At 45.3% G+C, this 16,713-nt stretch overlaps 1 protein-coding gene and 1 long non-coding RNA gene across 2 annotated transcripts in view; one reads left to right on the top strand and one right to left on the bottom strand.

Moving 5' to 3' along the window:
- LOC134927292 (macrophage mannose receptor 1-like) overlaps positions 1–13,935 on the top strand; it is a 340,668-nt gene extending 326,733 nt beyond the window's left edge. Inside the window, exons 26-30 of the mRNA XM_063921538.1 lie at positions 768–917; positions 2,242–2,358; positions 4,296–4,463; positions 11,288–11,323; positions 12,782–13,935. Coding sequence (XP_063777608.1) covers positions 768–917; positions 2,242–2,358; positions 4,296–4,463; positions 11,288–11,323; positions 12,782–13,023 — 713 coding nt within the window. The 3' untranslated portion in view covers positions 13,024–13,935. The remainder of the gene's footprint in view (positions 1–767; positions 918–2,241; positions 2,359–4,295; positions 4,464–11,287; positions 11,324–12,781) is intronic.
- Positions 1–16,713, bottom strand: part of LOC134927293 (uncharacterized) — a 120,767-nt gene that overhangs the window by 100,388 nt on the left and 3,666 nt on the right. The window contains exon 2 of the long non-coding RNA XR_010177596.1: positions 10,276–10,406. This is a non-coding gene — a long non-coding RNA (uncharacterized LOC134927293). The remainder of the gene's footprint in view (positions 1–10,275; positions 10,407–16,713) is intronic.

Below are 16,713 nucleotides of genomic sequence, written 5' to 3' on the forward strand. Positions count from 1 at the left end.
CCTCAACTCCACAGCTAGGCTTAACTTCCTCTCCCGCCGCTCCTCATCTACCGCTCCCCTTTCACAAAATCTGCACTGGCTTCCATTTCCCTACAGAATCCTCTTCAAACTCCTCACCCTCACATACAAGGCCATCTCTAATTCCACTGCTCCCTACATCTCCAATCTCCTCTCTCTTCATACTCCCTCCCGCCCCCTAAGGTTAGGGCAATGACCGTCACCTCTCCTCTTCCCTGGTCATGGCTTCCCATGCTCAAGTTCAAGATTTTGCCCATGCTGCACCCCTTTAGTGGAAAGCACTCCCCCGCTCCATTAGACTCTCCCCGACCTTGCACTGAAAACCCACCTATTTATCAAAGCGTACAATTCCGATGCATAACCTAGTCTTGAGGCTGCTCCTCCATCCCCCTGCCTCATGCCTTGACCATCTGTTTTGCTTACATCTTGCCATCAGGCTACCTTCCCCTTGCTTGCACCTCATTTCATCTGTTTCTCTTGCTGGTAAAGGCTCATCTCTATCTATGGCCACCAGCTCCTAGTAGTATTCTGATCACTCACTTGCTACTTACATCTAAACTGTATTATGTTTTGAGAATTGTGGCGCTTTTTGTTACCTGTACTCTCTTTTTGTTACTTTCTGTAATGTTAAGTTTTGTCTCACTGTACTGTCCTTTGTACGGCGCTGCAAAACACTTGTGGCGCCTTTATAAATAAGATGTAATAGTAATAATAATAATAATAATAATAATAATATTTGATGCATTTAGTTGTTGCTCCCACGGAACCACCACAAAAACCCGGAAAATGCCCAGAATCAACATCAAAATCCTGGATACCCTTCCGTGGCCATTGCTATCTTTTTGAATCATCTTACACCAGAAACTGGGCTCAAGCTTCCTTGGAATGTCTTCGGCTTGGTAAGCAGTTGCATGATCTATTAGGCCCTTTTCTGCATTTTTCACATTTTATTTTCTCCCATCATGTATTCAAATCAAATAGATTTATTTGGAAATTAGCACAAAATACTAGGTTATGTCACATTATAAAAATAAAACAGAACACAAGAACTCTTAAGTGAATTGATGAACTGGGGCATAAGAATAAATCATATTAGAACATCATACTTTTCTGTTTTATCTCCTGGGGCACACGCATTATCCTACAACATATACTAACTACACTCAGTGTTGGACTGGGGCATGAAGGGCCCACCGGGGGGATGCACGGGTAGATGCCCATGCTTAGGGGTCTGGTCAGCCCCAGAGGTAGTGTGGTCAGACACCACAGATGCTTGGCTAACCATTAGAGAGTGCACAGTCTGGGTCCCTTGATAAATATATATAGTAAATTCTGCTAGTGCATGCATGATAATTTACCAGATTAATAACAGCAATGCACTGTAGAGAATACACCATAGTCCTGTGCAGTATAAGGTAACATATGTATAATTCAGTACACAGTCTGGAACCTGATCCCTAGAGGAGGGGGTGGGCCCTTAGGCAGTGGGGCCCGCCAGGGGCTCCCCTGTACCCCTGTGGGCCAGTCCAACCCTGACTACACTGCTTTACCTTCCTAGCTTCCTTCATCTACTTCTTTATATGGCTCATCTCTGTTGTACTCTTTATACTGCATTCAATTGTGTATATAGGGCAGCTTTGCTTACAAGTCAATCAACACATAACTCCCAACATTTCCAGATGCCCAGGAGGGACTGAAAAAAGGGCATGGCCTATGTATTCACCGCTGCTCTGCTAGGCAGAACAGTGACTACAGGAGCCTCCCAACTGTCACCCCCCCCACCACCACCACCACCACCACGGGATACTGTGGCCCGCGGGTGGGACAGTCCCAAAAAAGGGACTGTCCCACGAAAATCGGGACAGTTGGGAGGTATTCAAACATACGAACTCAAAGAAGTCCTCTAAATGTGGAAAAACAATTTACTGTAACCTTGACTTATCAGGAGTCTCTACTTTTTGATTAATATGTTTTATTAATATTTGCGAAGACAGAAACTGGGAGCTTTGCCGGTAAAAGCCAGGTTAAGGGGACCCTGTTCTGTGCTAACATTATCTATCACTAGAATACAGTATATTATGCATTATCATCTGTGGCCAGTAGAATGCCCTTAAATCCTGTGGGTGAGATTTGAGGAGAGTGCAGGTGTTTGTCTAGGTAAGCAATATGGTTCACCATGAAATTTATTATGTGTGAATGTTTTTTGTTTGTTTTTAATTTTAGGTGCCAGTTTGCTGTCAATTGAAGATTTGGTTGAGTCAGATTTCATATTCCACCATCTGGAAACACTCCAGGACAGAGAGAGCACGTTTTGGGTGGGACTTTATAGGAATGTGGAAGGTACAGTAGCCTTTCTCAAACATAGCTATTTTCATTTTAAATACAGTATAAGTAGTTTTAACAATGTACATCTTGAAATAACACAAGCTGGTCACGTGTGGCACGAGTCGCAATAGGTTCAGTGTCCAATAAGTGCACAGGTAGGTGGCCAAATTGGACTGGTTTAGGCTATGTTGAGCATGTGCCCAGAATTGTGTCACCTTCTGGCTTTATTAGGACCTGCTAGTGAAGTTAGAAGCTAACCACATGCATGGGCTGATAGTGGACCTCTTCCAACCTCTTTTACCAACATGCCCGATAGTATTTTCAACTGAATATTATCAAGCATTGGAGCACACACCACTATGGCATGTGTGGCTAGTTTAGCCCACAGACTCCTCAAGAAGGAATAACTTAAAGGATTCCTTGGATATCGTTGAAGGACAGGCACTCTGCACTGCCTCTTTACTTGCACTAGCATATGCTGGACACTAGAATCCAGAGTCCCCATGGAGGTGCAGTCTACGAGTTGATGTACTATTGCACATGTGCAGCCATCTTTACTGTGTATGAATGTGTGCAGAACTGTGTGCAGAACTAAGCTCCTGAGGTGAGACACCCAGATACCTGCTACTACCCACTGCTTGATACCACTAAACCCATCATCCTGTTTAAGAACTCTCTATGTGGCATAACAGTCACTTTCACATACACTGTGCACCTACTGTGATCACCATTCCAATAGGCTATATATCATACTTGCCTACCCTCCCGGAATGACGGGAGGTTCCAGAAAGTCAGGCCCGAATCCCCGTGCACACCCCTGCACCCTCAAGAAACCTTCCATGCAGCTGTCCATTGAGGGCAGTCCCGGGGTGGGGTATATGACACGATTCATGCCGAATTGCGCCATCATGGCCCCGCCCCCTGCATCAATGACGGTAATCTCAGCATTGTGTCACAAGGTTGGGGCCAAGGTGCATGCAGACATGCCCCCTTTTCCTCCCCCTATTTCACATCATGTTCCCCTGCCACTCCCCCTCATGCTGCCCCCGCCAAAATGTAGGCAAGTATGTTATATATTTCAACAGATATAATGACAGTAAATAAAGTCCTCATTTATAGTGCCCTCATTTTTAGCCCCACAGTGGATCTCTTTTCTGAAGAGCACCAGATGTGTAGTGTGGTTTTGCTCCACAGGACCTAGAGGGTCACCCATCACAATCCTCCTCCATGCACACAATACAGGTATAATTAATATTACTGCTGATTTGAGTGGCATTTAAAGCATTAAAGTTTACATCCATATGAACAGTCAGTTGGATCTTACACTTAAGGCTGCTCGCTGCCCCATATGGTTGAAGAGGTGGATCGGGGAGGAGGAGTTGAGGATGGCTCCTAGACAGCGGGCTTGGCTTGTGTAACAGGAGAGATTGGGATGTTGTTAACTGTGAAGGAGTCTAGGAGAGTTGTAGTGGCTCCTGGGGTCAGTGCTGCAATCTGGGTGGGCACGTGCCCCGTGTGCCAGATTTGAGGGGGCGCCGAGATGGTCGGAGACAAAAAGTGGGAAACCCATAATGATCTTTATCTGATATCCAGTCCGGTGATTGTGACCCGGCTCCATGCCTACAGGTTGCTGTTTTACTGTTCTTACTCTCTTTGTAGATAGTTGTGCATCTGAAATACCACTTTAGATGCATCCATCAGTCGAACCTTGCACCAGCCCCATGCTAGGTGCAGATTCTCCATCAGAGTATGGCCTCCAATGTGAGAGGTTGTGTGTCTGAGATCACAATCACTACAGCTACATACTTTGTAAATCCCATAACACGTCCATAAGACGGACCATGAAAATGTTATATGGTGTGCCGCTCCTCCTGTGAATGGAAGAGCACTATTTATGGGCTGGATGTCCTAAAAATACTATTAAACTAGGATATATATGTGTTTACTTCTAGAAAAGTGGCTCTGGTTGGACAATACGCCATTGGACTTTGTGAACTGGAATACCGGTGAACCGTCTGAGCAAGCAGATGAACAGTGTGTGGAAGTATATTCCACAAAAGGGACGTGGAACAACCTTTATTGCTCCTCTTACAGGGGATACGTATGTAAGAAATTAAAAAGTAAGTAACTGTTGGTTCAGCTCATACTCATAACTTTATAAATGGTTAAAGAGCGCTAGTTATTTGTGGCACCTGTAAAAAAATAATTATTTAGTTAGTGCAAAATATATGTTTACAGCTTCTTAAGGAGTGATTTTTGAATGGGAATATGTACAATAGCTCCTGTCCGGTAGGAAAAATCTGTCCTTCGCTTGCCCTGACTGGATAGCCGGAATGGTGGTAGGTACCGGTGTCTCCTGGGATGCACTGTTGGCGCAGTGTGTTCTTGTCCGACTTCTTTAGAGTACATTCTTTGCTCCAGCAGTCCCACTAATGGGCCCTACACATTGAGCGATCCGCCGCCGAGCTGCCCAACGGTGGATATGGCCGACCCGGCGGCGGGGGGCAGTGACGAGAAAGTAAAGTTCCTTCATTCCCCCGGCTCCAGAGCAGTGCAGGCAAATATGGACGAGATCGTCCATATTGGCCTGCATGCACAGGCGATGGGGCACTAGCGATGAACGAGCGCGGGGCCGCGCAGCGTTCATCACTGGTGCCTCCACACTGAAAGATGTGAACGGTATCTTGTTTATTAAAACCACTTAACTGACGATTTTTCCCTTCAAAAGTGTTAACAACATTGTTTTTTAAGATTTATTTTATTTAATAAAGTTGAAAAAGTATTTTTAAAAATATTTAAACATTATATTATGCACATCTGCAGAACGGATCTCCTCGTCAAAAACGGGGCGACAGGGTGGGACGGCGCAGTTGAATGAAATCTGACCATGCCAGTTAAGTGGTTTTAATAAATGAGATCGTTCATATCTTTCACAAAAATCGCGCAGTGTGTAGGGCCCATAAGTCTTGCTGTGTCTGGCAGTAGCAGGTAGCGATTGATGACGTCAGTCAGGCACCGAAGCCGGCAGCGGGTGACGCTTGTAAGCAGATAACAGGGAGCATTGGCACTTGATTCCCTTTTGCCCCTAATGCGTTTCATACATCTGAATGTACTTTTTCAAGGATGGCAGTGTGTTACATAGTCCTTCCTTTTATAGTTAAAATACACTATTGATCATCATTAAAATCCAGAAGTCCTGACCAGAAGTCTATGTAAAATGCAAGAACCACATGATAAAAACATTTAATAGTGACTTTTGTTCCAAACATATGTTGAAAATATGAGAAAACTAAAAAGGGGGCTATAATTCAATTAAGGACATTATAAAAGCTTCTATATAGCGTTATTGTAAAAAAAAAAAAGTTATATGAAAACAGGTGCCACATTGTGTTGTAATTATGTTCTAAAAAATGTATCCTTGTTCTAAAAAAGCATTGACTTCTATGTCTATATTTAGACTAGATGGTCTCAATGTTTTTATTTCATAAATCCATTTGGGTTCTGTTTTATTTCATAAATCCATTCTTAAATATGTCACTATGGGGTATATTTACTAACATTCGTAATTCTCCCGATTTGGTGGGAGAATAATCACGAATGACATCGAAAGTGTAAAACTGCAACTTTTTGAATTTATTACGACTAATTTACTAAGCTGCCGTATTCTGCATTTTCGGGTTTTCCGATGTCGATGTCATTCGTGTTTTTTTTTGTTTTTTACGGCAGTGATTAGCAAAACACTGCCGACTTTTTCTAAATGAATCTCGACCGGATCTGTGTGATCCGTGCTGGTGTTCATTTTTTTTTTTTTTTAAATAAGCACTGTAAAACTGTTAAAAAAATTGCGTGGGGTCCCCCCTCCTAAGCCAAACCAGCCTCGGGCTCTTTGAGCCGATCCTGGTTGCAGAAATATGGGGAAAAAAATGACAGGGGTTCCCCCATATTTAAGCAACCAGCATCGGGCTCTGCGCCTGGTCCTGGTTCCAAAAATACGGGGGACAAAAAGCGTAGGGGTCCCCCGTATTTTTAAAACCAGCACCGGGCTCCACTAGCTGGACAGATAATGCCACAGCCGGGGGTCACTTTTATACAATGCCTTGCGGCCGTGGCATCAAATATCCAACTAGTCACCCCTGGCCGGGGTACCCTGGGGGAGTGGGGACCCCTTCAATCAAGGGGCCCCCCCCCAGCCACCCAAGGGCCAGGGGTGAAGCCCGAGGCTGTCCCCCCCATCCAATAGGCTGCGGATAGGGGGCTGATAGCCTTTTTGTAAAAGTGATTGATATTGTTTTTAGTAGCAGTACTACAAGGCCCAGCAAGCCTCCCCCGCATGCTGGTACTTGGAGAACCACAAGTACCAGCATGCGGCGGAAAAACGGGCCCGCTGGTACCTGTAGTACTACTACTAAAAAAATACCCCAAAAAAGACAATACACACACACCTTGAAAGTAAAGTTTTATTACATCCATCCACACAAACATACATACATACTTACCTTATGTTCACACGCAGGTCGGTCCTCTTGTCCAGTAGAATCCATGGGGTACCTGTTGAATAAATTATACTCACCAGATCCAGGGTACCAGGCTCCTCGGATAATCCTTTTGTAATCCACGTACTTGATTAAAATAAAAAAACGGAGACCCGAGCCACGCACTGAAAGGGGACCCATGTTTTCACATGGGCCCCCTTTCCCCGAATGCCAGAAACCCACTCTGACTTCTGTCTAAGTGGGTTTCTTCAGCCAATCAGGGAGCGCCACGTTGTGGCACCCTCCTGACCGGCTGTGTGCTCCTGTACTGACTGACAGGCGGCACACGGCAGTGTTACAATGTAGCGCCTATGCGCTCCATTGTAACCAATGGTGGGAACTTTCTGCTCAGCGGTGAGGTCACTTTCGGTCAACCGCTGAGCAGAAAGTTCCCACCATTGGTTACAATGGAGCGCATAGGCGCTACATTGTAACACTGCCGTGTGCTGCCTGTCAGTCAGTACAGGAGCACACAGCCGATCAGGAGGGTGCTACAACATGGCGCTCCCTGATTGGCTGAAGAAACCCACTTAGACAGAAGTCAGAGTGGGTTTCTGGCATTCGGGGAAAGGGGGCCCATGTGAAAACATGGGTCCCCTTTCAGTGCGTGGCTCGGGTCTCCGTTTTTTTTATTTTAATCAAGTACGTGGATTACAAAAGGATTATCCGAGGAGCCTGGTACCCTGGATCTGGTGAGTATAATTTATTCAACAGGTACCCCATGGATTCTACTGGACAAGAGGACCGACCTGCGTGTGAACATAAGGTAAGTATGTATGTATGTTTGTGTAGATGGATGTAATAAAACTTTACTTTCAAGGTGTGTGTGTATTGTCTTTTTTTGGGTATTTTTTTAGTAGTAGTACTACAGGTACCAGCGGGCCCGTTTTTCCGCCGCATGCTGGTACTTGTGGTTCTCCAAGTACCAGCATGCGGGGGAGGCTTGCTGGGCCTTGTAGTACTGCTACTAAAAACAATATCAATCACTTTTACAAAAAGGCTATCAGCCCCCCATCCGCAGCCTATTGGATGGGGGGGGACAGCCTCGGGCTTCACCCCTGGCCCTTGGGTGGTTGGGGGGGGGACCCCTTGATTGAAGGGGTCCCCACTCCCCCAGGGTACCCCGGCCAGGGGTGACTAGTTGGATATTTGATGCCACGGCCGCAAGGCACTGTATAAAAGTGACCCCCGGCTGTGGCATTATCTGTCCAGCTAGTGGAGCCCGGTGCTGGTTTTAAAAATACGGGGGACCCCTACGCTTTTTGTCCCCCGTATTTTTGGAACCAGGACCAGGCGCAGAGCCCGATGCTGGTTGCTTAAATATGGGGGAACCCCTGTCATTTTCTTTCCCATATTTCTGCAACCAGGATCGGCTCAAAGAGCCTGAGGCTGGTTATGCTTAGGAGGGGGGACCCCACGCAATTTTTTTTCAAAAAATTAACACTTTCCCACCCCTTCCCACTGATATACATGCACGGATCTCATGGATCCGTGCATGCCTATCCAATCACGGCTCAAAAAAGCAGGTCTGGTTTTTTTTAGCACTTTTTTACGAGTTGTATTTTTTCACGGCAGTGTTTTTTTTTTTTTTGCTTTGCACTTCTTAGTAAATGACCGAGATTCATACTTAAACAGCCGCGTTTTGACCGTTGGTGTATTCATTCGTATTTTTTTTGTTGGACTTCAAAAAAAATACGAATGCCCTCATCACTGCCGAGATTTGAGTTTAGTAAATGACCGAGATGACACTTTGAAGAAAAAACGGCATCTCGGTCAAAATCGGGACCTTAGTAAATATACCCCTATGTTTCCTCCTTCTCTTTATTTTCTGGATTGCTGTAAATTTTAAATCAATTGGTTTTTTTTCCTGCTTACCGAAAAGCAAAGCTGCTAATTAGTAGCAAAATATCAGAACAGATACACACATAGACAAAATGTACAAAATAAAAATATGTAATACATTTGCAGGATACAATACAAAACGATGTACAAAAATACAAAGAGTTTGTCAGCCAGTGCTATGGGTGATGTGCAATAATGGATAGGGATCTATCCTGTTAATCACAGTGTCTGGTATTGATTTAGGGTCTGATTTAGGTCCAGACACTGTGGCTATTCCATCACAATTCACCAATGGTTTTACATCTGCTCCTGATTCATCAGACACAGTGCAGTAGCAGATGTCGCTTGATTGACAGGCTGCTGGCATTTGTGAGTGGGGAGGGGGAGTGTTTAAGATACCGGGGGCATGCAGGCCCCATTTTTGAGCTGTGCCGAATCCAGTGGCTGCATCTTTGGATGCAGAAACTCTGGGCTGGGCAGCTTAGTTGTGGCGGGTATTCTGAGCACCTTTAGGGTTGCCCAGATGCCTGATTGCCTGCCAGATATTGTCAGATCAGATGCTGCTTTTTCGGACGCACGTAGCAGATCTGAGTAGATGGCAGTGGGCGTCCTGCTGCATTAGAATAAGTTCTCAGATCTGCTGCTACGGAATACACAGCACCAGTGGCGGATCTAGACTTAACTTTTAGGGTGGGGGGTGGAAGGCGGTTTAAGAATTATGACTCCTCACCCTAATCATAGCCCCTCCCACTTAGTAATGCCCTTCCCGTTCGCTTCTAAAATTTCCTATTGTTGCCATTACTAATAAAATGTTGCCAGTTAGTGGAGAGAACCCTGCGCACTGGTGATACAGACTGGCGAATCGCAATTCCTTCCATCAGGGGTGGTAGAGGCTAAGACAGCAGGGCAATTTAAACATGCATGGGATAGACATAAGGATATTCTTACAAAGAAATAAGGATCAGATAAGGTTAGAGATAAAAAATAATGTAAAAAAAAAAAAAAGGGGCAGACTAGATGGGCCAAGTGGTTCTTATCTGCCGACAAATTCTGTTTCTACAGCACACAGAATGAGCCGAAATTCACATTATAGCACACTGTATGAGCTGAAATTCACATTGTAGCACACAGTATGAGCCGAAATTCCCATTATAGCACACTGAATGAGCCGAAATTCACATTATAGCACACTGAATGAGCCGAAATTCACATTATAGCACACTGTATGAGCTGAAATTCCCATTATAGCACACTGAATGAGCTGAAATTCACATTACTGCACACTGTATGAGCCGAAATTCACATTACAGCACACTGTATGAGCCGAAATTCACATTACAGCACAGCGTGAGCCGAAATTCACATTACAGCACGTAGAATGAGCCGAAATTCACAATACAGTACACTGAATGAGTCAAAATAATGCAGGCACTGGGGGCAAGGGGAATCCTACCCCCTAATTAACTTACACTGGGGCAGCAAGGAAAAAAAACACAGGGGAGCCTGCCACCTTCTTTACTCCGAGTATTGCAGCGTAAGGGCTTAAACAGTATCTTACCCCAAGCTGCGGGCCTGCGGATCTTTGTCCCATGTCTCACTGTCTGAGGTCCGCTTCTGAACTGGAGGTCCTCTGCCAAATCAGTCATGTGTCCCGCCACTCCACTCAAATGGCCATCGAGCTGTCCCTGTCTTGGAGAGACATGGTACACAGGCACTTTAGCTAGGAGGAGGGGAGACGTGGCACACACACACTTTAGCTAGGAGGGGGGACATATCATACACTTTAGTTAGGAGAAGAGGGGGGAGAAATGGCACACAGACACTTTAGCTAGGAGCGGAGTGGGGAGACATGGAACACAGACACTTTAGCTAGGAGGGGAGACGTGGCATACACACACTTTAGCTAGGAGGAGAAGGGGGGGTGGAAGATATGACACAAACACACACACACACACACACACACACACACTTACTTTAGCTTGGAGGGGAGGAGACATGGCATACACTGACACCTACTCATATTTTGTCCGCAGCAGCATGAGGAGTCGGGATGGAGGCCGGGTCCCGCCGCGGTGTTGGGAACGGGGTGGAGAGCGGTGCAGCGCGGCGGGGGACGGGGAGAGAGAGCGTCCTGACGCGCGTACAGGGAGGAGGGGGCGTGGTCAGAACAGAGGCCGCTGTATGCGCGTCAGGACGCTCTCTCTCTTTCCCCGTCCCCCGCCGCGCTGCACCGCTCTCCACCCCGTTCCCAATACCACAGCGGGACCCGGCCTCCATCCCGGTGCCGGTATGTGTAGGGGGGGCGTTCGCCCTAATCGCACCCCGCTGAATCCGCCACTGCACAGCACTGACACCACTTGCGACCACCTCTGAATCAAGCCCTCAGACATCCGCTGTGCACTTCAGCAGCAGACGGAGAGAACAGTAAGAAAAGCCCTGGTTCCCCTATATGTCATGTGCTGTTGGCAGTTGTCAAATACAAGTTCACATTAAAATATTTTTTTTCTTTCAATATTGAATTTACAATGATCAGACCAATTTTTTAAATTTGTTGTATTTTGTATTTATAGCTCCCATACCTACAGAGAAGCCAATCGCGAAGCCAGGTACAGTACATCATTTTTGTTCTAAGACATTTTATCCACTTAATGTACATACAGTATGCGTCTTCATACATCTTGCTTGCACCACGCAGTTGGAGATGCCTGGTGTGAGTGAGCTAACAGGTCTGTGCAACTCTGCTAACATTGGATGTCTTTTTTTTTGCTAAAAATGCATCTTATTCATGTTATATGTGAATAAGACGCACAAGCAGGCTTTGCTGATAAAAAATTATATGCTGCATGTCTATATTCTGTGTGCAACCGCAGTTGTATCTGCATATGAAATGCTATGTTACAGGCACTGTAACGTACCATTTCGTATGCAGATACAGCCATGGTTGTACACTGAATATAGGCATGCAGCATATGATTTTAATCAGCAAAAGCTGCTTGTGCATCTTATACACATTGGCCCTCATTCCGAGTTGTTCGCTCGTTATTTTCCATCGCATCGGTTCGATTTTCCGCTAACTGCGCATACGCAATGTTCGCACTGCGGCTGCGCCAAGTAAATTTGCTAAGAAGTTTGGTATTTTACTCACGGCATTACGAGGTTTTTTCTTCGTTCTGCTGATCGTAATGTGATTGACAGGAAGTGGGTGTTTCTGGGCGGAAACTGGCCGTTTTATGGGAGTGTGTGAAAAAAACGCTGCCGTTTCTGGGAAAAACGCGGGAGTGGCTGGAGAAACGGAGGAGTGTCTGGCTGAACGCTGGGTGTGTTTGTGACGTCAAACCAGGAACGACAAGCACTGAACTGATCGCACTGGAAGAGTAAGTCTCGAGCTACTCAGAAACTGCAAAGAAAAATCTTTTCGCTATATTGCGAATACTTCGTTCGCAATTCTGCTAAGCTAAAATTCACTTCCAGAGGGCGGCGGCTTAGCGTGTGCACTGCTGCGAAAAGCGGCTAGCGAGCGAACAACTCGGAATGAGGGCCATTGTTTTTTGAATAAGATACATTGTAATGGGCATTGTGTGACTAGAAAGGCTTTTTAACATGCAGGGAGGCTAGATGTGAGTGGACACATCTGTAAAAGGACAATGCACAATATAGAGTTTGAATTTACCACACAAAAACAGTACAACATACTGATGCACAGGAAACTGCACCAAAAATGTGCTGTAACTATAGCAACTCATCGAATTCTTACGTGTATATTTCCAAAACTGCTGCCTGCCAGTTGATTCTTCTAGTGTCAGATTAAGAGCCACATGGTCCTGGCATTGACCATGATCAAGGGCCTATTGTGAGAAGAGTAGGAGGTGTGGCCAGTGCTGTGTGGGTGTGACCAGTGCTGTGTGGGTGTGGCCAGTGCCATGTGGGTATGTACAGCCCCTACACTATCAGACCCAATGTCTCTTTAAATATTTAAAAGTTAAAAAAAATTACATCTTTTTGCGTGGAAAATAGAATTGGGATTGTTTTTGTCTGTTTTTTTTAATCATCATTTTCCTTTACAGAAGAAACAAAATCAAATCCACCTTCACATGGCATGACGGGTGGCGTGGTTATACTTGTAATGCTTGTTGTTGCCGGAACCACTGTTGCAGTCTACTATGTATACAGGAGAAAACAGAACAAGCCTCCTCCGGACAGCAGTTTCGACAACTCGTTATACTTTAATGGCAGCCGTGTACCCCCGACACAGGATACAAATGTTCTAGTGGATAATATCGAGCAAAATGAACGTGCTATCTCTTAGTGTCAGTAAAAACTTTCCATGAAGGTAAAATAATTCCTACAGCAGGTTGTGACAGACTCTAAATGCTGAGGTTTACATTAATTATCCCAAATTTTAGTGACAAGCGCAACTCGGCAACATAAGTGAATCTGGTGCCACCGAACAAAATGTAAGAACAATTTTTTTAAATTTAAAAAATGTTAAAAACAACGTGCTGAGAAATAATGTTTTGTACATGAGGAAGACCCCCTTGTGCATGCAGGTAAATAACTGAAATGTTTGAAAAGCAAACTTAAGCGCACTGATCTCTCACTCCCAGAGGCGGCCATTTTGTAGGAAGAACCAATATTTATGAGGGTGCGGCTTATAAATTCTCTAAGAACTTATGCCGGCTCTGAGGTTAGAGGTATGTTGTGCCTCATGTCTCAAGCTGTGTTGACGTTACTAGTACCTATGAAATTATACAGTACTCTGCTTTAGCCCAGAAAATGGCTGTTCCATTTTGTACATCTTAAAAACAGGGAACATAATAGGACCCATCATTACATTGTTTAATTCCTAATTAGAAAATGGGGCCTGTATTCGCTTCCTCACATCTTGCTTCCTCAAATGAAACACCTTAAGGTCTAAGGCTCAGACAGTATTACTGCACCGAAACCTCATATACTATGGACTGACACTAGATTTGTCATTGTAACATGAGATGTTAGGTGCTTTTTGTGTACCACTACTTCAGATCATGCCGCTGACTACTGTACTCCACACTGCAACAGTATACAGTAAATACTTCAATGTGCCTTTTGTATAACCTCAGGAAGCACAGGTTGTGTCTCCCGACAGTAATCACTAATCATACACAGAGAGAAATTTCAGTTGTCTGTGTTATCCATAATCATTGTTACAGATGATATGTATATTAAAAAGTTTCTTTTATTTCTGTCTGTGCTTTATTTATTTTGTCCTTAAAGCAAACAGTGAAATATATTTACTATTAAACACAGCATGTAATACTGTATAGGTGTTGCAATGGCTTGCACCCAGGGCTGTTGCTAGGGTGTTCATCGCCTCCCTGCAAACGACACATTTGTGTCCTCCCTCCCATACTTAATAATGGGACAGCATGCATAGACAAACGCAGGGGGGGGTTTCCGGTTGCTCGGAAACCCCCCTCCTCTTGACAATTGGCTCACATTATAAGAAATAGCAATGGTATAAATATAATATGATTACTAGAGCAGCCATTACATGATGCAGTGTAAGGGACAGAGCAGAGCTGCTGCACATGCCCAGTGGTAGCAGCTTCTTCTACCAAGTTTGCTGTGTGTGTGTGTGTGTGTGTGTGTGTGTGTGTGTGTGTGTGTGTGTGTGTGTGTGTGTGTGTGTGTGTGTGTGTGTGGATCTGAGTACTCAATCGGTGCTCTGGAACAGAGAGTAGCTACCAGGAAGAAGAGACAGGAGCCTTACCATGAGGTGGGAGAATGTGTGCTTAGAAAGTGCAGTACTGCTTCTATTATGTTAGTGTATTTATTTACTATGGTATGCTTAACCTTTTATTGACCACTGTTTGATACAGCCTATACTGTAGACCATCTATAGTGTTAAATATTAATAATGTATTCCATACCATCCCCAGTGTAAAAAAAGACTAGTGTTTACATTAATGTCCAGGGTCATTACTAGGTTCTTCTACCGCTTCCCCAGACTCCCGCACTTGCTATAAAGTTCTGCAGAGTGGGAGATTGTGGACTGGCATTTGGAAACCCCCCTTTAAAAATCCTGCGTTTGCCACTAACAGCATGCACCACAAAAAAGGGGTGTGTTCTCACAAGGAAGGGTGTGGCCACACAATAGTATCCCCAATTAGAATGACAGCACATAGTAGCACACTGTTATTCACATTTCACCACACATAGTGACCCTGATTCATTTTACATCACATAGTAGCGTACCTTATTTGGGATGGAATTGGGATCCCGGGAATACTGACAGTGGCATCCCAGCGTGCAGAATCCTGACATTTGCTGGGTAAGTATTCTAACCCTAACCCCCTAACTCTAACCTTCCCTACCTGCTTAGTGTCTAACAGTAACCATCCCTCCCACTGCCTATCCCTAACCCTACCTCCCACAGCCTAACCCTAACCCTGAAAGCTTAGTGCCTAACCCTGACCCTCCCTCCCCACAGCCTAACCCTAACCTCCCCAGGTTCACTACGATATGCCGGCGGTCGGGCTCCCGGCGACCAGCATACCGGCGCCGGGAGCCCGACCGCCGGCTTACCGACAGTGTGGCGAGCGCAAATGAGCCCCTTGCGGGCTCGCTGCGCTTGCCACGCTACGCGCGCCACACTATTTTATTCTCCCTCCAGGGGGGTCGTGGACCCCCACGAGGGAGAATAAGTGTCGGTATGCCGGCTGTCGGGCTCCCGGCGCCGGTATGCTGGTCGCCGGGAGCCCGACTGCCGGCATACTGAAGACCACCCACCTCCCCTATACAGCCTAAGCCCAACAACTCCCCCTCCCATGTCCTAACCCTAACCAGCCCCAGCATACTTACGTTCGGGATGCTGACAGTCAGGATTCCAGCGCTGGCATTGTGATCAGCGTCTGTCTTCTGACCAGTGTCGGGATTCCGGCATTAGTATCCCGAAACCGGTATGCTGACTGTATCCCACTTATTCACATTATGACACACAGTAGTGTCCCTTATTCACATTACATCACACAGTAGTACTCCTTATACACAATGTGCACAGTTGTGTCCCTTATACACATAAGGTCCACAGTAGTAGTGCCCAGATCCGACAATATGCAGAGGCAAACTAGGCAAATGCCTAGGGCATTTGGAATGCCTAGGGGCACAAGCAGCTTCTGCTGATTAAAATTATATGCAGCATGCCTCTATATTGTGTGTGACTGTGGCTGTATCTGTAGTCCTGGAAATCCCTGTAATGTAGCATTCCATATACAGATACATCCACAGTTGCACACAGAATATAGGAATGCCATATATCATTTTAATCAGCAGAAGCTGTTTGTGCGTCCTAGTCACATAGCAATGCCAATAAGAGGCATTTTTGTCAAAAAAAAGGTGCTCAACGTTAGCAGAGCTGGATGGGAGCTGCCAGTTGACTCACGCCAAGCATTTCCTGCTGCATGGCGTATTGATGCAAGATGTACACAACTATCCAAGCAGAGGCAGAGGTCACAGTGTTAGCGGCCATGTGAGTGCTGTGTGCGGGTGGGTTGGTTGTGCATAGTGTTTGGCATATGTGTAAGAGGCATTATGTGTGTTATGTATAGAAGTGCATTAATAACGCATGGCATATAAGTGAGGGGCACTATGTGTGTCATTATGTGTATAAGGGCTTAATAATGTGCGGCATATGTGTAAGGGACATTGGGGCAGATGTATTAACCTGAAGAAGGCATAAGAAAGTGATAAACTAGTGATAAGTGCAAGGAGATAAACGCGCCAGCCAATCAGCTCCATTGTGTAAATGAACAGTTAGGAGCTGACTGGCTGGTGTGTTTATCACCTTGCACTTATCACTGGTTTATCACTTATGCCATCTCCAGGCTTAATACATCTGCCCCATTATGTGTATAAGGGCATTAAGAAAGGTTGGCATAATGTGTAAGGTGCATTATGTTTATAAGGACATTAATAATGTGTGTCATATGTGTTAGGGGCATTATTGTGTAGTATTATG

The sequence above is a fragment of the Pseudophryne corroboree genome, chromosome 5 (genome assembly GCF_028390025.1).
Source record: "Pseudophryne corroboree isolate aPseCor3 chromosome 5, aPseCor3.hap2, whole genome shotgun sequence".
Taxonomy (NCBI): Eukaryota; Metazoa; Chordata; class Amphibia; order Anura; family Myobatrachidae; genus Pseudophryne; species Pseudophryne corroboree.